The 19,167-nt window shown below is 43.2% G+C and overlaps 2 protein-coding genes and 1 non-coding gene across 3 annotated transcripts; all 3 read right to left on the bottom strand.

Moving 5' to 3' along the window:
* Positions 1 to 2,617: 2,617 nt before the first annotated feature.
* TOMM20 (translocase of outer mitochondrial membrane 20) lies at positions 2,618 to 10,888 on the bottom strand. The gene is made up of 5 exons (XM_063390468.1): positions 10,656 to 10,888; positions 5,362 to 5,408; positions 4,584 to 4,665; positions 4,153 to 4,295; positions 2,618 to 3,027 (listed from the first exon to the last, which is right to left on the bottom strand). The coding sequence occupies exons 1-5, from the start codon at positions 10,777 to 10,779 to the stop codon at positions 2,983 to 2,985; spliced, it is 441 nt and encodes a 146-aa protein (XP_063246538.1). The 5' UTR covers positions 10,780 to 10,888; the 3' UTR covers positions 2,618 to 2,982.
* LOC134547843 (small nucleolar RNA SNORA14) lies at positions 9,679 to 9,813 on the bottom strand. The gene has a single exon (XR_010079632.1). It is a non-coding gene; the product is annotated as a small nucleolar RNA SNORA14 (small nucleolar RNA).
* An 808-nt stretch (positions 10,889 to 11,696) lies between the features above and the next one.
* Positions 11,697 to 18,219, bottom strand: RBM34 (RNA binding motif protein 34). Its single transcript, XM_063390462.1, has 10 exons — positions 17,947 to 18,219; positions 17,626 to 17,768; positions 16,381 to 16,600; positions 15,721 to 15,780; positions 15,122 to 15,165; positions 14,553 to 14,636; positions 14,276 to 14,339; positions 14,109 to 14,151; positions 12,789 to 12,907; positions 11,697 to 12,080 (listed from the first exon to the last, which is right to left on the bottom strand). The coding sequence occupies exons 1-10, from the start codon at positions 18,142 to 18,144 to the stop codon at positions 11,769 to 11,771; spliced, it is 1,287 nt and encodes a 428-aa protein (XP_063246532.1). The 5' UTR covers positions 18,145 to 18,219; the 3' UTR covers positions 11,697 to 11,768.
* Positions 18,220 to 19,167: the final 948 nt, after the last annotated feature.

Raw genomic sequence — 19,167 nt, 5'->3', positions numbered from 1 at the left:
AAGCTCGTACCCAATGACAGAAGATTCCCAACACAAAACTAACAGACTTTTCAGTTTCCTTGTAAGAAATCTTTTTAGTGCTGAAAACAAGTGCCTTGTTCTTGGAGAAAGGCAGAAGGGAAGATGGTTCTTTCTGGGAGACAGAGTAGTAGTTTAACCTGCAGTAAAGTACAGCAAATCCACAACTGGAACTGGGGAGCACTTCCACACTTTTTCATTTGCACATGTGAAACAGGTGTACAGCGCTATGCACAGCTCATGCAATGGCATTCCTACTGCTGATGCAGAACCCTCCATCATTACCAGCACGTTTCTGATGCCCTGACTTTGCTGGTGTCTGAAAGCAGTGTCTTTGCCCCAGTCTGAAACATCTGTGGACTGCATGCGTAGCTGTACCTCTGTCAGCCTGCCACTCTGGGAGCAACAGCAAATTTGCATTCTAGACAATATCTTCCAAGTCTTCACAATTGCACAGTATTAGCTTCACTGGGACATTTGGAGAGAAGAAAAAAAATTCAAGTCTTGTCAAAAGGAGTCAGCATTCCACTCTATTAGTCCAAGGCACTCAAAAGAGCTATCAGAGCTTGCTCTAGCACACTAACCTGGTAGGTTACTAGTAGGTACCTCTGGGTTATCAGATATGAGAGTAAATATGCATTTAAGGTTGCATTTAAGCCTATGCTATCTTAAATTTTGTTTGCATCTAACTTTGCAGGCTCAAGAAAATAAAAAATGGTAGAGCAATATGTGTGTCTATGATGCTTATTACAGCAAATACCATTTATAGACATAATCAGAATGTCACCAAGCCTTCCATCAAAATCAAAATTGACACCCAAGTTTGCTGACACCCAGTTCAGGAGAGCTTTGCTGTAAGCTAAAATGTGAATTAGAATTGTCATCATTACACCACAGAGTGTAGAAAAATGCTCAGGTTTGACAGAAGGGTGCTACTTCTGTCTTGTGCTGTTTGGGTTTGTTTTTCAAGGCAGAATGAAGTTTTACTCTCCTTAAAAACAATGTTAAAAGCTGAATTAAAAGATATGCTGAAGTGACCAGCAAAACAGAAGGTAAATATGCTAACAGTTCTATCAACATAACCTAAGAATTCCTACTTTTTACTTTTAAGGGTGAGAAGGGAAAAGAAAAAACTCCTTCAAAAAGGATTTTCCTCATTAAAATCAGAACCTTCTGGGATTTCACAGTATTTTTATTAAGTGCAAAATAACTTTATCCCTGTAAAATAAATTAGAAGGAAAAGAGCATGCTGGCCATTGTCCCCTGAAGAATATGACTACTACATTTTACTTTTACCTTATGCCACCTGAACAATTCAGGCATAAAGATTAAACTACATCCAGTTGTTTAAGACATGTTTGTTGATACCAGCCACTAACTTCTATAATTATCACATTACAGAAAATTTCAGTAGCACCTCAAATCTTTGGAAATAATGTTTTCAAGGGCTTAAGGGGAAAATACCTATTCCATAGCAAACCATTTCAGCAGAATGACTCAGTAAAAGCCATTTCTACTCCCAAACTCAGGTATTGACTGTTAGGTTCCCATTAACTATCAACCTCTCAAAAATCCTGTGTGAGGCAATTCCTGAACCACTGAGGAGAATCTGCCCTGGAAGAAACTTGCACAAAGCTGAAATGAGACAGAGCTGGCTAGAGTGCTCTCAAAGTACCTCACTTCTACTAGATTATGCCACCTTGTACATTACTATTAATCTAGCAGCATCATTAATACAAACTGTCAGCTAGTCTGAAAGACACCTCAAAGCATTCTCAAGTTAAAAACCAGTCACTGTGCCAAAAAGCTACATTTTAAATTGCTTCTTCTGCTACCTGAGTGCTGATAGCACAAACCCAGAGAACAGCAGAAGCCAGTCTGTTTTGACATTTAGAAGATTCTACCCATGAAAAACTTGCTTTCTTAAGTACACTTGTCCTCACTTCAGCCTGCTGTATATTATTTGTCTCCTTTCCATTGGCAAAGAAAAATTCTCCACACCATACTGAAATTGTACATCATCTAATTCCATTAGCTTTTGCTATTTATCCCAGGGATATAATTGTCTTACCTTATCAATGCAGGGTTTTTTTTCTTAAGGCAAATGCCTTGAAAAGATTCTTAACAACCATTGGCTATGGTCTTGAAGACTACGGACTGAAATGTCAGCTGTCTCTCTTGCTAAGTTTCAAGCTTTCTAAAGAAACCCCAACCTCTGTGCTCTTAAAATCTGCCCAGATTCAATTCCAAACAGCTTTGTTTTAGGCACCTGTATTAATATAGCTTTCAAGTTTGCCAGTAATTTTGACTTGATCTCTTTACATGTTTCTATTCCTGATAGAAATGGATTTGTCATTCTTTCTGCAGTCAGTCATCTATTACCATTGTGATTTGCATCTCTTTCTAAGGTGATCTGTTACTGTTTAAATGTTCATATATTTATTTTCTCAGAAAACTACACAAGGTTTTAAACTTAATTAAAAGCATTGGAAGACCAGCCATAACATTAAAAATAAATTTTAATGTTGTCATTTTTAGATCATTTGCTCTGACACCCAAATATTCTGGATTTTAAAGTAGTACTATAGGGACACACAAGTGCAGATAAATCTTTATTGCCATAACTTCGTTTTTTCAAAAATGAGCATTGGGTTTTCAATAGGTCGTAGTTTTATGTCTGTATATGTACAACATTACAACTGCGAATTTTAATTATAATGAAGTTAGTGATACTTTGATAACTCGACACAGTGTATTTATAAAATGAATTCTTATCAAAATACACTTTTCACTGGGATAATAAATAAAATCCTGCGAAACCCACCTACACAAAGTTAATTTTAACTCTGGTAGAACCCGATGTGGTACACAGTCCATTAACTACTATGTTTGCCCCTTTATCCCCCTACTGATGCTCATCTTCTGGGGTAAGAAAACTTTTTTTCCCCCTGTTGTGGTGTGACCTCATTCAACATCATCTTCAGCCAAGCACTGTGCATTTACAATTCTCTGTAAGAAGGAGAAAAACTCATTCACAATTACGTAAAATTGACAGTAGGCAACTGATTAGCAAGCAATGTAATTTCACACTGAACATTAAGCAGTGTAATTACTGAAAAAAACGATTACACTTAAAAACAGCAATGTATTTGACTTAAGTTTTTGAAGTCAGTTCCACAGAAATTACATACAATGCAATACCTAACAAAGCCAAAGTCAGATAAACAATACTCTGTCAACCTCAAGTGATGACCTCTGCGTGATTTCTGGCACCATTCTCTCAGGAAATATTTTTGTTCAAGCATTTCCCCAACTCTTGCATCTTGTGTACCTGACACTTTCCAGTGTTAGCACTGAGTATATGGACCTTAACCTGAAAGGTAACCAGGCCTGAGCTGTAAGAAGAGCCAGCTGATACCCAGCACTGAATCTCTGCTTAATGTCAGGTAACACTGTTAGGGAGTCCCCCTGTAGTTCTAAGAAAATAAAACATATTTATTTTACAATAGACTCACCTGCCAGCATATTAACAACATTACCCACTCAGTACTCAGACTAAAACAGGAGGGCATTTTATACACAGAGCTACTAACACTTTTATCATCAGGGAAACTCCCAAGCATTCAAAATTGTCACGGGTTTTGGTGCTAGTTAACATCTTGCCTATAGTCTATTGTTGTCCCCAGAAGCAACAGGGTAGCAAAAGCAACAGATTCATTTTGATGAACTTTCATAGCACTTACACACACTTGTAGATATGTGAATTAGAAAACTCCCAAAACCTCAAGACCCAGTGCAATAAAGGTACTGTTTCTCCAATCTTCCCACTTTTATTTGGGAAACATTGGATCCACTTATAATACCAGAGCTGTGGTCAGATGCCTCTATTTCAACATCTTAGCATACCCTACACACAAGAGAAGTTTTTCCATTTTATCCTGGTGGCTATTAATGCTACATGATGATTTTCATATCCACTTTTTAACATCTCAGGTGAAAAAAAACCCCTCCTTTTAATCTAACTGAACATATTAAAAAACCAACAGATTACAAAACCCCATACTCAAGACTGGTGTTGTGGATAAAGTATTTCAGTTGTTTCCACACCAAACCAACAGGGAATGTTGCACATACCTGGCTTATTGTAGGGAGCTTAGTTAGAAGCATTTGAAACACTGGTGGTGGAAGAGTCTGCTGTAGAACTTGTAGTAGCTGCTGCGGCTGCCCACACACAGCAATGGCATTGGTCAAGTGATCAACACCTTTTTCATATTCACCTGTGGGACAGATTATACAATGTTTTGAAATCAACCATCTTCCACACTGTAACACACTTTACATAAAACATCCACCAAGAGTGGATTAAATGATGGTGAATCAATCCACACTAAGCTCTTCTCCTTCCTCGATGGACTTTCTGAACACACAAGGATAGAAACAAATAAGCAGATTCTTTTAGAGGAATTTAACTCCCTAGAATTTCTTCATGTACAACAATCATCTTCTAGCAAAGGTAGAGAGAAATTATTTTACAACTTACCCTTTAGAAAAAAAAATATTATTACCTTGAGCTAGTAATTCCTCTCCAAGTTGAATCTCCTCAAGGAAAAACTTCTGAACTGCTTCGGCATCTTTGAGATCAGGCAACTACAACACACAGAGTAAAAGTTAAATTGCCTTTAAACAGCAGCTAATAAAAAGTTAGCAGAAAATATTCTGAAATAAAACTAAACCCTATTGTTACACTGACACTGGCAAAAAAACAACTGTCACCACAAAGTTAAACGTACACGGAATGTTATGGGGAATCAGTCACAGGTCTTCTAACACTGCAGGACAAATCTGTAGAGACAGAGCTTGAAATATCTCTACTCAGTTTATCAAGTACATCATTTAGGAGCAAATATAAGTTCTAAGGTGTACTGTGTTTATAACAACTATATTCCTTGCAATTGTTTAAGAGGAATCTTACATTTTCTTTCTGGATCTGTTGCTAATAATGAAAAGGAAATCAAATACTTATTGCAAAACAATCTATCAAGTTCAGTTATAAGTATAACCAGTCAATGATTTTAAGTCTGAAAAGTCTTTGTTCGTATTACAAAGAGGAAAACACTGTCAAATCACACAGTGAATGTTGTACTTTGTAATATAAGTCCTCTATCTGACACAAAAAAGGAACAACCATAATATTATTTCTGAGCATTAAAAAACCCCTAAAGATTACATATTTGGAGGAGTGTTTGTAATCCTGGAATCAAAGCAAATCCTTAAGTCAGTCTTACAAATAACACAAGTGAAACATCTTTCAAAATAGCACTGCATTATTGAACACAGTATTACCTTGGAAAGTCCTGCTCTCTCTTTGGCAAGCTTCTGTTTCTTCCTTCCTGTAAGAATACAAAAAAAATTCTTCTTTTTAATTTGCAATGAAAAAGCCCTTCAGATTAGAGTCTGAAACCATGAACAAATCAAAGTCCTTTTCAAAAGAAGAAACTGGTAATGTATTCCAATATTTAAGACTGAGCACAAGACTGCAACCCACTCAGTGCAGCAGAGCATCATTTAGAGGTCTAATGAGGGCTGGCAGTAGCACCAGCCCAAAATGGCAATTCTGCTCCTGATGGCCACAGCAAACACCAGCCGTGCAGGATGCACAGCACACCCCGGGCGCTGCAGGCACACAGAAGCAAAGAGAATTACAGTAAGACAGGGACCATCTACACGACTTCTAACAGTAAGCCACAGAAGAACTGTCTGTAAGTCAAGGCTACCTAGTTGTGAAGTGCATGGTGCCCCAGCCAAGGAAAGGGAACTTCAGCAGATACACACAGGGCACTTTCTCAGCTACTTTATAGCAAAGACTTGGGAACTAGTTAATAAGTGGCAGTGTCTCGTCATCCCCCAGCAAGAGCAATACTAAAGCATACATTTCTGAAGCCTGAGGAAAGCAAACATTTACAGATGGAACAAACATTTACAGATTTAACTGCCTAACCTAAAGGCAAAAAGGTGGTCAGCTACATGAAGCCGTACCACTCCAGCAAAACTAGTGTAATTAAAGTTGCTTTTCATGCAGCTAGGCAGGTATTAAGATATTTTTATAGTAGCAGCTCTTCATACACGAAAGAATAATTATATAAATACTGGCAATTTCCTTAGAATAATCATTTTTCTAAGTCTTCAGTTCATCAACTGAAGTAGTCACACCACTAAAACCTCTGAACACAGCCTATGGTTAAACTGTCCTTTCTCTATTTGTCCTCAGTGTCTGCTCAGAAAACTCCTACACTGACAAAGAAAAACTGTCACACAGCCCTGATTTTTCTTTTCATGCAATTTTACAGGGTGGAAATAATTCCAAATATGACTAGCAGTTTTGCACGATAATTAAAAATGTTTAATTGTCCACACGATGAAGACAGAAATACTATTCCCTACTATACCTACTATAGTGATAACCTAGCATGTGGCAATTACTGACAGGATTGTGCTCTTTACAGAAAGGGAGTTCACAATTTAACTAGATGGAACACCCTTTCACCCTAATACACCATTTTAATAACACTTAGCACCTCGATTTCTACAACTAACTGACCTGTGTATGTTATTTTACACCACAGATGGAAAAACGTGTTGGATAGAACTGTAGTACACTACAATTTTATCATTTTGGTGGGTTTCAATATTAAAGAATTTCTCTTGAAAGTTAGTGCTTCAGTTAGCTCACTCCAACTTTTCAGTTGCATAAAACTTTAAATTGCACTACTATGCAAACAAGTTCTGATAATAGATAAAATCCTAAAGAATAAATTTTTAAAAATTTAGTATTTGAAATGTTTTACTATCAAAACAAGCCACACTGGAGCTGTAGTGCATTCAGCAAAAACACCAAAAAGAAATACAAAGAGTAACAGCTTAGCATTTGTACATCACTTTGAGGAGAGAATTGGGTGTTCTTGGCATGATATGATACCTTCTTATTAAAATGTAATAAAAAGTATCATTCACCAGGTTAAGTATTCAGAAATGAACAAAACAAAAGAGATGCTGGTATCTGGAATTAATGAAGGCTTTTGACCACTGATCACACAGATTTGAAATAATACACTTTAACTTGAAAATAGTGAAGGAATATGAAGAATCACCAAGATTTTAAAACTGAAAAATTATCTACTAAATCTTTCAAGTCTGACTACTATGGAACTTTTTTTCCTCTTCTTAATACTTTCTGACAGGCTCTTTAAAAGTTCATTAGCTAAAACCATTACAAAACCCAAGTAACTCTAAAGGATATTTATGAATTCTTCCCATACTAGTTGGGAAGATATACTAGGTTCAAAGTATCTTCGCAGTAACAACCAAAAGTTACATTTGCAATATGACAAGCAAAAAGCAATGGCTTTGAGGAGTACAAAACCTAAACAAACAAACAAAGAAACAAACAAAAGGAACCACTCGACACCTAAGAAATCCCCAAGGTTTGTTTTCCCTCAAGGACCTCCACAAAAATGAAACACTTCCCTCTATTCTATCACATTTTGAGAAAGAGATAATCACATTTTGAAACGGGAAAGGCAATCTTTCATAGAAAGAATCTCTTACCACAGAAATGCAGTGCATGCATCCAAAGCACAAAGCCAAACTGCAGCTGTCACACACAGGTCCTGCAGGCACAGGTCTTGTACAAGGGTACAAGTTTCAAAAGAGAACCAATGCATGACCTGTCCTGCTGGCACGGGTTGCAAAAGCCCCTGAGGAGCCCCAGCAGCTTCCCAACCAGTCCCACAAAGGAGCAGAAAACCCAAAAAGCCATTTTCATTTTCAGCTCCCATCAGTGAAGTCTGCCTACCACCCTCCTCTCACTCTGCTGTTCAGGCAGAAGGTGCTCTTGAATTTCAGGCAAAATTCAGAGTAGCCAGAAATTCTGGCTGTCTCTGAATTAAGACATCTGTGCTTATATTTTAAAGCAGAGCACTTCTATTTTATTCATTCCAGAAGGCAAACAGTAAACATACCTGAAGCATTTTATTCATAAAATACAGCAGGGAAGCTCAGCAGCTACAGATGTTTATGGCTTTGCTATCTTTTAGTTGCAAGACTAAATATGGACATGCCCCTCAAACTAGCAACAAGACCTAAAAAAATGCCCAACAGAAAAACCCACCCACAAAACCTGCTAAATAAGATTAAAACATCTGGAAAATCAAAGTCCAGTAGCCCTATAAGCCTTCCAGAAACTTCCAGGATTTTTTTTCCCCAGAAACCTAAATCTGGCCATCTCATTTTTATGACAGGCCTTTGCAATGTTAATTTGGCCCAAACACAGCACACAGAGATGGGCAGTGTAACCGGGAGGGCAAAAAAAGCCATTTCTTCATTTGTCAGCACGTGCTTGACCAAATACAACAGGCAATGCTCTGACATGTCAGGTCCCCTGTCCTTCCCAAATTCTGGCGACACTGCATCACAGAGGCTGAAAAAGGATCTTATCCTAAGAAGGTTACTGGAAAAGATGTGCTGTAAAGGTGGTTTCTTCAACCTTTCCATCCCATACTCCCACTATTGCACAACACATGGAGCATCTTTACATAAAGAACTGCAGCTGGCTGCTGTACTGAACCTCTCCTGCTAAAGTATTTTACAGCCCAAGCCTTCCTGTCTACCCAATAGGAAAAATGCTGTAATACCCAGATACCTGGCACCACTGCTGAAGCATCCATAGTAAACAATCTGTTACATTGCCAAAAAACCCCCCAACCAAATTAACTAAAGCCTTACAACTAAATATAGACCAATGCATCACACGCAAGGACCGCAAGGACCGTAAGTCCTACAATGAAGTCCCTCAAATGACAGCTGCCACCTCCTATCAAACCAAAATGCACTTGTTTTCCACTTCAAAGTTAATGTCAGTTCTTAATCAGAGCCGTTCTAAGGTTTATGCAGAACATGACTGGATAAAGGCTCAGGTTATGGAAACCTGGAATCCAAAAATAATTTTTGGTGCTTCTGCACAAACCTTACATAATTCGGTGCTTCTCCTACTGCATATTTGACATCACAGAAAATACCCGTGGCTGATTAAGCTGCCGAAAATCAAGTTTGCTTGTGCAAAATGAGCACACACCAGTTAACTGCACTAAAACGTCCCAATTAATGACTTGCACTGCAGGGAAAAAAAGACTTGGAACACACACAAGAGGGTATGTGCCCAAAATCCTACACATAGGAGCAGGGCCCTGAAGCTGAAATATTTGACAGATATAACTTGCTGTGGAGGAAATGTTGGAAAGCAGAGTTAATGCACTGCTAAGCGACAACACTGGCCAGGCAAATTCAATCCACGAAGGCAGAACCAAAGCTGTTAAACTACATTTTAATGCTATCAGGTAAATACTCATTTTCAAGCAGTCTAGTTATTGACTTTTCCACCCATGAAACTGCTGATCACATCATGTTTACTTGCCAGGAGAATTTACCTTAATGATAACTTCTTATCTTCAGATTAGTTACCAAAGGAATAATATACATATTACCTCGACAGAAATAACTCAGTATAAAAAGTACCACCTTATTGCTCATGATTCATTTGTGTTCCTTTGATACTCAAGCCTACAACTGCATTTAAAACCTCACTGATTATTAAAATGTTTAAATAAATGTTGAAGATGTGAAATAATGAAGAGCTATGGGAGAAGAGCTCTACATCTTGGATTAATCACCAGTTTTCTCTGGCATTCATTCTTATCCTGGAAGCCAATGGCAGGGCTGCCAGGAGGGTTTAGAATGCACCCGATGAAATACCTGAGAGCTGCCACAGACGCCTGCCTCACCACAGCAACAACTCCACTGTAAGAGATCACACTGTTTTACCTGCTCCTCTTCCAAACGAAAAAAAACCCAAAAAAAGTGTCACCACGTAAATGTGGTGGCTGTAATAGTACTGCTGAGCCTGTAGGAGAGCAAGATTGGTCAAGAAAAAAGGCAGGGGGGAGGTGAGCGTGAAGCAAGCATGGACAGAAACCACAGGGTACCCAAGGCCTACAGCAGAGGCTCTCTGATGGGCTGACCCTGTCTGGAACCGCCTGAAAGGAGGCTGTACTGAGGTGGGGATCAGTCTCTTCTACCATGCCTGCACTGAGGGGACCAGAGAAAATGGCCTTAAGCTGAGACATGGGAGATTCAGATGAGAATCAGAAAAAGTCTTTCCCACCGTTAGGGTGGCCGGGCACTGGGATGGGCTGCTCAGGGAGGCGCTGGAGTCACGATCCCGGCGGGTATTCCAGAGGGGACTGTGCCTGGCGCTGGGCGATGCTGGGCAGCGCCGCAGCGGCACTGCCGGGGGGATGGCTGGACGGGACTCGAAGGCATCGTCCAGTTTGGGCGGCTCTGTGACCCCGTGCCCGGCCCCAGGTTCCGGGGAAGGGGCGGTGAGAGGCCGCCAAGCCGCAGGGCCGCCGGGGCCTGGGGGTCCCGGCCGGGCCGGGGGCGGCGCTGCGGCGACAGCACGTGCTGCCTTCCCGCGCCCCGGCCGGGCGGGCGGGAGAAGGACAGAAACGGGGGGATCGCTGCGGGACGGGCGCGACGGCGGGAAGGGACGGGAGGAAAGGGAGCGGGCGCCCCGGGACACTCACGCTCCCGCAGCCGGTTCTTGAAATTGGGGTCGCTCCGCCTCTTGCGGTCGAAGTAGATGCAGTATCCGATGAAGAGCGCCCCGCAGAGCCCCGCGGCGATGGCGCTGGTCCTGCCCACCATCATGGCGCCGCCGCCGCCCCGCGCCGCTCCCGCCGCGCGGCCCGCGCCGAGCTCCGCAGGCACCTTGGGGCGAGCGGGCACAGCGAAAGGACCCTCCTCGCTTCCGCCCGCGTCATCGGCCCGCGCCGCGCGGGCGCCCCCGCCGTGCCTGCGCCGAGGCCGGAGCGCATGCGCGGGCGGGGGGCGTGGCCCGAGCTGCGGCGTTTGCCCGCCAAGTGCCGGGAGGGGCCGGGGAGCGGGAACCGGGATCCCGGGAAAGAGCGCTGGGATCGGCGCGTCCAGCCTCTGACCCAACACCACCACGTCAACCAGACCGTGGCACTCAGTGCCCGTCCAGTTCCCTTAAACACCCCCAGGGATGGTGACTCCACCGCCTCCCTGGCCAGCCCATCCCGATGTCTCATCACCCTTTCTGCACAGGAATTTCTCATGTCCAACCTAAACCTCCCCTGGCACAGCTTGAGCCTTCGCCCTGTCATCCTGTCCCTTGCTGCCAGGGAGAAGAGACCGCCCCCCGCACGTGGCTACAGCCCCCTTTCAGGCAGCTGGAGAGCGGGAAGGCCATCCCTGAGCTTCCTCTTCTCCAGGCCAGAAGTCCCCGGCTCCCCCAGCTCAGAAGATCTGTGCTCCCAGACCCTTCACCAGCTCCACTGCCCTTCTCTGTACAACAAAAAAGCCACCCAAATCAAGGCAATGATTTCTACTCCATCACAAACCCAGTCTGAATGTGAGTCACTTTTTTCTATAGGCATTCCGGGTAATTCTACACAAGTCCACAAAAAAGAATTTACAGTTACCCTCTGCAGCAAGACCTCAACTGGAGACAGATTCCTGGAATAGGAGTAAAATCATGCAGCACCTCCCACTGCCTTCTGAGGGAAGCCAAATGCCCCAGAGCAAACACCAAGAAGGACAACAGCTGTATTAGCAAACAAAATTTATGACACTCTCTCATATAAAAAACACTCTCACATATCTCCATCTTCATAATACTAATTAGCATTTTTACTGGGTTGATTTTTATCAAAGGACTTTTTGTTTTTCCCAGCTTTACTCCTAGGAGCAGTTTTTAGTCTTTTTGGTTTCGTGCTCTTCTTTAACGGGGTTGCTTTTTCACCAACAAAAGAATCGTTAGAGCAGCTCTTTTCTTTTTTCTTCTTCTTATCAACTCTGTCCTTGGGAGCACGAGACTGGTCTGGACTTTTCTGTGCTTTCTTCTTGTCTGCTACGCGCTGCACTCGGATCTTTCTTCCCATCAGAACGGAGTTGTTGAGTTTCAGAGCAAGATGTACAGCATCTGTATTCTACAAAACCAGACAGCCACTTTAAAAGCAGGATTACTTCCAGCTGATGCTTTCAAACCAACAGCTACCTGTCTTTATAATTGGAAAGCAGCATTTCACAATGCAGAGCACTCAAACCGCTCTATTTAGGGAATGACACAACATCTCTGCTCAGGAACATCAGCACCCCCACACAGCCCACACACTGAGGCAGACACTTGGAACCAGGCTGTGAAACAGCTTACAATGAGACACTGAAGTCTGAGGAAGAGAGAGACACGGAAAATCGGGAAAAAAGCCACTGGGCTGCAGGAAATGAACTAAGGAAAATCAGGGTGGAAGACTGGCATGAGAAAGGAAGCTGTACTGAATCAAAAGTGGAGAACCACACAAAACAGCTGCAGGAAAGAATTCTGCTCACATTTTGACACACAAGAAACAGGAGAACATTGAAGTTATACCAAACAAACTCATCTGTCCCTCCTTTAAGTTTCTAAGGTAAAGTCACTTCTTTCGCCCCAGTGTGTACAAAACCTAAAATATTTTGGTTTGTATCTGCTTCCACAGCACCGGTGCTCCAAGCTGCTCTCACCACACTCAACAGCGCTACCATTTAACTTCATACACACACACACAAACCTCAAGAAGTTCCTAAAAGCAGGTACTACTGCTCCAGAGGCAGACCCCAATTGATGTTTGGAAGAACTCCCCATGTGCTGGAGCACGCACCTCGAAGAGGACGTAGCCGAAGCCCTTGCCCAGGCCCGTGCTCCTGTCTCTCACCACTCGCACGCCCACAACGTCCCCGCAGTCGTGGAAGTGCTCCCGCACGGCGTCATCGCGGATGTCTGCAGGCAACACAAGGGAACAGGTGCCTCTTCAGGGACACACACGGCTCTGAAAGCCTGGCCCACATCCAGTTATTTCACATTTACCCATTCACAGAGACAAACAGTATGGCATACGGACAGGTAGACGAATGTCATGGTTCAGAAAAGTCCCAGCAAGCTGACAATACAGACTTTATAAGGGGCTACTTGCTCTGACAGTTGCTGCTTCTCCAGCTCTGAAGAGTACGACATAAATCACAAAGAACTAAGGTAAAGACTGAAATAGATTTTTCAAATTATTTAATTTACGCTTGGAATATAGTAGAAATTAAGAATCCTGCTATACATTTTTGTTTCTTCTCCTTATGCCAGAATTTCTTTCTAAGAATTAATGCTGATGATAATGAGCTTGAGCTGGCAGTTCTTCAACTGCTCATTGACTGAGCCACGAATTCTAGCAGAATGGGGGAGAAGGGATTTACAGTTTCCAACCACAGCTGCTATGCAATTATTCTGATACTGGCTGGGTGTATGAACCTTTCTTCTTCTCAGTCCTAGGCAGACAAGTGTGACGTGCCATCACAAATATATAGGTTATTTTCTTTTTTTCTGCAGGTATGTTTCATGGAGTCCCCTGACGCAGATATAAACATCTCCCTGCTGAGGGGAGGGGGCTGAACTCAACAGTAAGGGTTCAACTAGAGCAACGGGACCTAGACATGCTGAGAAAAGTCCAAGCTGCTGCAGTATTTCCAGAGCACAGCAAATTACAGAATCACAGAATATTCTAAGCTGAAACTGGCCCACAAGGACCATCAAATCTCACTTTTAGTCCTTCCTGGACAGAGTCACTCAGTCTGTGGTTCACAGAAAACACCAAAAGGAGAAGCTGTCACTGTCCACCGCTTGGAATTGGTTCACAAACAGGTATTGGTAACCCTTGAGCAGTTTAGAAAGCCATGGCCTATGCAACTTAGTCACATGTATTTAAAAAACATGAAGCAACAACAAGAATTAAAAGCGCTTTCAGTGCTACCTACAATAAAGGAAACAATCAAGGTGCAGAGCTGGACAGAAACTTATAACCTCTTTAAGTGTTTCAATTAACAAACAAAAATTACCTCCAGCCAAAGGTATTTATCCACCTAATAGCGAGAAATAAAAAGCCTAATACCATAAATGTAAATTAATGACGCATAACAATCCATTTCAGACTTACCATATGGAAGATTTCCCAAGAATACAGATCGTTTATTGTCATGCTAAAGGAAACAAGAGACAGGACAGTACGCTGTTACAGAAGAAAACCAAACCAACCAACCAAAATCAATAAACACCCCACAACCAAACCAGAAAAGGGGATTTCTAGCCGCACATCTTACTTACTGGACTGGTTTTAGATGCAGTGTCAACTCTGATGTGAAATCCACTAGCAATTTCTGTTCCATTCCTTTCGTGGTCAAAAGCAAAAGGTTTAAAAGTGAAATAAGCGTTACTTAATTGACAATGTCACTGCATAGCAGTATTCCCAAAAGAAAGTTACTTTTAAGTTTGAACAATTTTATTCTGATTCAAGCAAAAGAGGAGAGGTTGTTTAAATTTAGCTATAAATCTACCTGAACTACCTCTTCAACAGGGAACGAGTAACAAAACTGAGACTTACTCCTTCAGAGCCTTCTGGGCATCACATTCTTCCTTAAAGACCACATAAGCATTGATGAATTTTGCATTTGGGTGCACTTTATGCCTGGAACGGGAAAAGGACACGTTGCTGCCCAAATCCTGCTGATGCTGTGCAGTGCACAGGCACTTCTTGCTGAACACATTCATGCCTCTGCTTGTTCTGTGCACACTAACAACTTCATTTCACTTGCAGGTCAAGCTACCCCTGTACGTGCAAGGGAGTCCCACTGTACATCTTGTTCAGCCCATATATGCACCCTGAGCAAACTTCCTCAGCTCATAAACAGATCAGAAGAAATTAAAGACTTTTAGCATCTTCCTCCTTCCTCAAATGTAAGAAATGCAACCTCAGGTAACAAATTACAAGTATACATGGCATATAATTCTTTATTACTTGTTCAGAAAACTTAATACACACTAAGGTAATGACAAAAGACAAAGAAACATAAAATACGTAAAAAAGACCTAATACAGACAAACTTTTACTGACCAACACTTAAACATTGTTTAGGCCTTGAAAAATACACAAAATTCATAAGGGGAACCTACTTGATTGCTGCTACTTTTTTGGATACAGTATCTTCTGCTGGAATCTTAAAGATAAAAAGAGCTTGAGTTAGGTGGGCCTAGTGTCAACTTATCGCAAAGAGTTTTTCTGTAAGACAAAGATGAATTCAAGCAGGAGCCACCCAAAGCAACATAGCCAGTGAGCAAATGACAGAAGTGGCTGGACCTAGAGATGGTGTAAAAGACCTTCAGAGTTAAAAAGGTTGCCTTGACTTTGTCTGACATGTTCCTTGAATTCCAAGAGGGTTATTGTCAACTATTTCAGTGAGTACCCTGTTTTACAATAATGTGTCTTTGCTACTATGATTTAAAAAGAGGTGAGCAACGCCTCAGCTAAACCAGCAATAATAAAGGCATTCCTCTTTCAGAGAACATAAAGCTCTGATCCTGGATCAGCTGCTGCTACAGGAAAAATGCATCTGTGGTACTCCTGGGAAAGCATCTCAAAGGCTTCTTCTAATAGCAAAGCCCACATACCCCAAACCACCTCTGAACAAATGAAGGTACAAGCCTTACAAATAGTACTGCCCTTTAACATCAACAAATAACATTGGTATATAACATTAAAGGAAATGGCATACCAGAGACCGGAAGCGAATGGATTGGATTTGTCCATACTTCTTAAAAAGAGATTTCAGTACCTAAACAGATGATATTACAAACACTCAGTACACTTTTCACCCTGCTAATGGGAAATTATTTTTTAGTATTTGTAAGTAAGTAATACTGTTCTTACACTGTTTTCCTTTTACTCACAGGAGGTCCCGTAACAGGCTACCAAAAAAAAATGTAATTTTTTTTGATTTGTAACTATTTCAGCGTTTTTTGTGGCAGCTTTTTCTTCTACAAATTGTTAAAACTGAAGTTGTGCCCCTTACTATGGAAGAAAGTATAAATTTAACATGTTTTACATGTTTTACATCTGAAGCACTGTTTGCATACAAAATTAGAAGCACAGTAACTTTGTAAGTGTAGTTCTCCTTTATTCAGTCATTTTTTCATTGACATGGAACTGACCAATTCTACTCAAGAATCATTGCATCCACTGCTGTAGGAAGCCCAACTCCAGGAAACCAGAGATTGTCCCTAATGTTGTTTCTGAAAACAAGCACCATTTCTCACTTTCCCAAAAGCAGTTCCAATCACAAGTGTGTGTGACTTCCCAGCTGGAAACATCCCCTCAAACTGAGGACTGCTGCAATTCCTTTCATTCCTTTAAAGGACAGAACCCACCCACGTACCTGAAGAGTACAGCTGACAGGCAAGTTTCCAACAAACACCGTTCTTCTGTCTGCTGCTTCATCAGCCACCCTTTTTCTCTTCCGCTGTTTTACAGTAGCACCCGTAGCTGAATTAACAACACTTTTGGTGATGGCTTGAGAAGCCTTTTTCTTTTGCTTCGCTTTGTTTTTAAACAGTTTTTGATCCTCCTCTTCATCTGCCTGCTCCAGAGCATTCTCTCTGACCAGAAACGAAGAGGCAGGTTACAATTGATGGGAAAAAAGCAGAGCGTTTGGGGTCAAAGAACTGAAGCCTCCAAAATATTTTAACTTACATTTGAAATTATTATGTTCAACTCTAAAATTTCAAGAATTATTTTGTTCATTCTGCATTAAACAAATGTATCTGACCACTCAGTAACATACAAAACTATTTGCTGTCCCCAGGACACTGCATTGACTATTTACCAGGAGTAACACAGAAATACTTCAGAATTAAATAATAGCCTTTAGAATTGAAGGGAGAAGCATCATCTTTGTGTTATTTTGGAACTTGGAACAGATTTAATGCTTCTGTTTGCAGGAGACTCAGAACAAACCTCTGGAATACTGCCATGCACTAACAAGTCGCTCTGTATCCAAAGCTGCCATTAGAGCATGAACAAGGAGCAGATCTAAAGGAGCCTCTGGAAGGCTACAGACACAAACACTGCAAACAGCTTCCGTGGGCCCAGTGCCAGGGACAGGATGAGGGGTTAGCCTTGTGCTACCATCAAGTTCGCTTTACCACCTGAACTGCATTGCAGAGTGAGCAGCTTCCAGCCTGCCCTGAAGTACCTCGCTCCAAGTATTCAAGAGAGCAGTCTCAGAGAGGTTCTGTGTCACTGCAGAGGCCCAGCAGGACACAGCTCACCGTGCCTGGCACCTTGCTCCTGCTGAAAGCGCCTCTGCTGGATAAAGGCAAGGACAGCTAGAAAGCATCTCCTGAGCCAGAGAGAACTACATCCGTGTGTCTTCATCTCTAGCCGCTCGACTTGATGGCCCTCTAGCAGGGCATTTGCACTTCGCAGACCTAGTGTTCCAAGAAGCTGCACTATTTCCTCTTTCAGGGGAAAACTACAGAAAATTTACACAGTCTCAAAAATAATCTTAAACACCAAGTTGAAGATGAGTTGTAGACAAGAACTCTGATGTTTCATCGAACTCATGGTACAATTAATGTAGATGCTGGGAGATTTAATTTTACTATAAAATGGTATCATTTACCTCTCTGTCAGTTTTTTCTCTGCTTCTGAACGTTCCTTTTTTCTAACCTTCTTTGCTTTTACAGGAGGTTCTTGTGTGACGGATAAGCTCTGGTCTTCTGCCGCTTTCTCCCCTTCTTCTGCACGCTTCCTTTTCTTATTTCCCTTTTAAAAAAATGACAAGAGAAACAGACTTGAAGACAAAATTCCAGGAACGCCCTAAAGCTACTTCACATAGTGCAACTTATTTGGAGCGCCACTGCCCGGAGCCCCCTCTGCGGGCAGCGGTGCTGCCGCCAGCCGCCCAGCCGGGCTCCTGCTGCCCCGGCACTCGCTCACTCACCCCCGGCACGGCCACCAGCACCGGCGGGGCGGCGGCGCTGAAGAGGCGAGCCAGGGGCGCAGCGGGAGCCGCGGCCGCCCCGAGGCTGCCCGACACCTGCCCCACCACGTAGCGCTCCTGCGGCTCCGGCTGCGGCTCCCGCTCCGCCTCGGCCGCCGCTGCGCGCCGCGGCCCCGCGCCGCCCCGGCGGCCCCGCATGGCGGGCACGGAGCGCGGCGGGATCGGGCACGGAGCGCGGCGGGGTCGGGCTCGGCAGCGTCACTTCCGACGCGCGGGGCCGGGAGGTGCTCCCGGGACCGCCCCCGGGACCGCCCCCGCTCCCTCCCGCGCCGCGGGCTGGGAGCTGCTCACGTGGGCGCAGTGGCACCCCGGGAATATCCACTATCAGCACCAGACGGGCACAGTCTGAAGCTGTGCCAGGGCAGGCTGAGGTTGAGCACGAGGAGGATTTCTTCACAGAAAGGATGATTAGGTGTTGGAATGGATTGCCGGGGGGTGGTAGAGTTACCATGCCTGGCTTTAAGGAAAGACTGGACATGTTTCTGAGTACCATGGGCTAGTTGACGTGGTGTTTGTGGTAGATTGGACTTGATGATCTCAGAGGTCTTTTCCAGCCTGATTCTGTGATGAGCGTGTGGTGAGAGGCTGTCTCCCTGATTTCCCACGACCCTCAGTTCCAAGAGGAGCTGAAGCAAACCTGACACCCCTTTGGCTGTCTCCTTACACAGTGTTTGATGCACTTCTTGAGCTGCCACTGTAAGCAGCTCTGTTGGCACCAGCATCCCACCGAAGGCTAAACAAGCAACCCAGCTGCTGAACAGAAGTGTTGGTCTCGACACGTGCACCAGGTATTGCCTTGCTTGCTGGATGCCAGGAAAGGTAGTGATGCCTCAGGGATGGGGTCAGCCCAAGAGAACACACAAACCCTTGGAAAGGGGCAGGTGGCTGCTACATGACTTGTAGTGGCTTTTCCAATCTGCCTTCACACAGAAGAGCAGCACTGCAGTGACACAGGAGGGGCAGAACAGGCTCAACCATCATCCAGCCCATTTCAGAGACTCGTGGCCACTGAAACTCAACAAGAGGCATACAGCCTCCAGGAACTCTGCCTGAGAGCGAGTTCAATCCCTGTGCCAACAGGAAAATTCTGGTGTGATGGGAACTACCAGTCGTAAGTATGGACAGCTTTCAGTGGAGACTGCAAATAAGGGGAAGTGGGAG

Source organism: Prinia subflava, chromosome 2 (genome assembly GCF_021018805.1).
Source record: "Prinia subflava isolate CZ2003 ecotype Zambia chromosome 2, Cam_Psub_1.2, whole genome shotgun sequence".
NCBI lineage: Eukaryota > Metazoa > Chordata > Aves > Passeriformes > Cisticolidae > Prinia > Prinia subflava.
The sequence above is the reverse complement of the archived record's forward strand: the minus strand, read 5'-3'. Positions and strand labels throughout refer to the sequence as shown.

Bases quoted from the DNA above. Each gene is read 5' to 3' on its own strand.
- TOMM20 (XM_063390468.1), bottom strand. From the start codon at position 10,779: ATGATGGTGGGCAGGACCAGCGCCATCGCCGCGGGGCTCTGCGGGGCG. The intron at 4,296-4,583 runs GTAATAATATTT...TCTGTCCCACAG, and splicing joins AGAGGAATTACTAGCTCAAG to GTGAATATGAAAAAGGTGTT. The intron at 3,028-4,152 runs GTATGTGCAACA...TCCTTCTTACAG, and splicing joins AGCTCCCTACAATAAGCCAG to AGAATTGTAAATGCACAGTG.
- RBM34 (XM_063390462.1), bottom strand. From the start codon at position 18,144: ATGCGGGGCCGCCGGGGCGGCGCGGGGCCGCGGCGCGCAGCGGCGGCC. The intron at 15,781-16,380 runs GTACGTGGGTGG...TCATCTGTTTAG, and splicing joins CTGTCAGCTGTACTCTTCAG to GTACTGAAATCTCTTTTTAA. The intron at 15,166-15,720 runs GTATGCCATTTC...TTTATCTTTAAG, and splicing joins CCATTCGCTTCCGGTCTCTG to ATTCCAGCAGAAGATACTGT.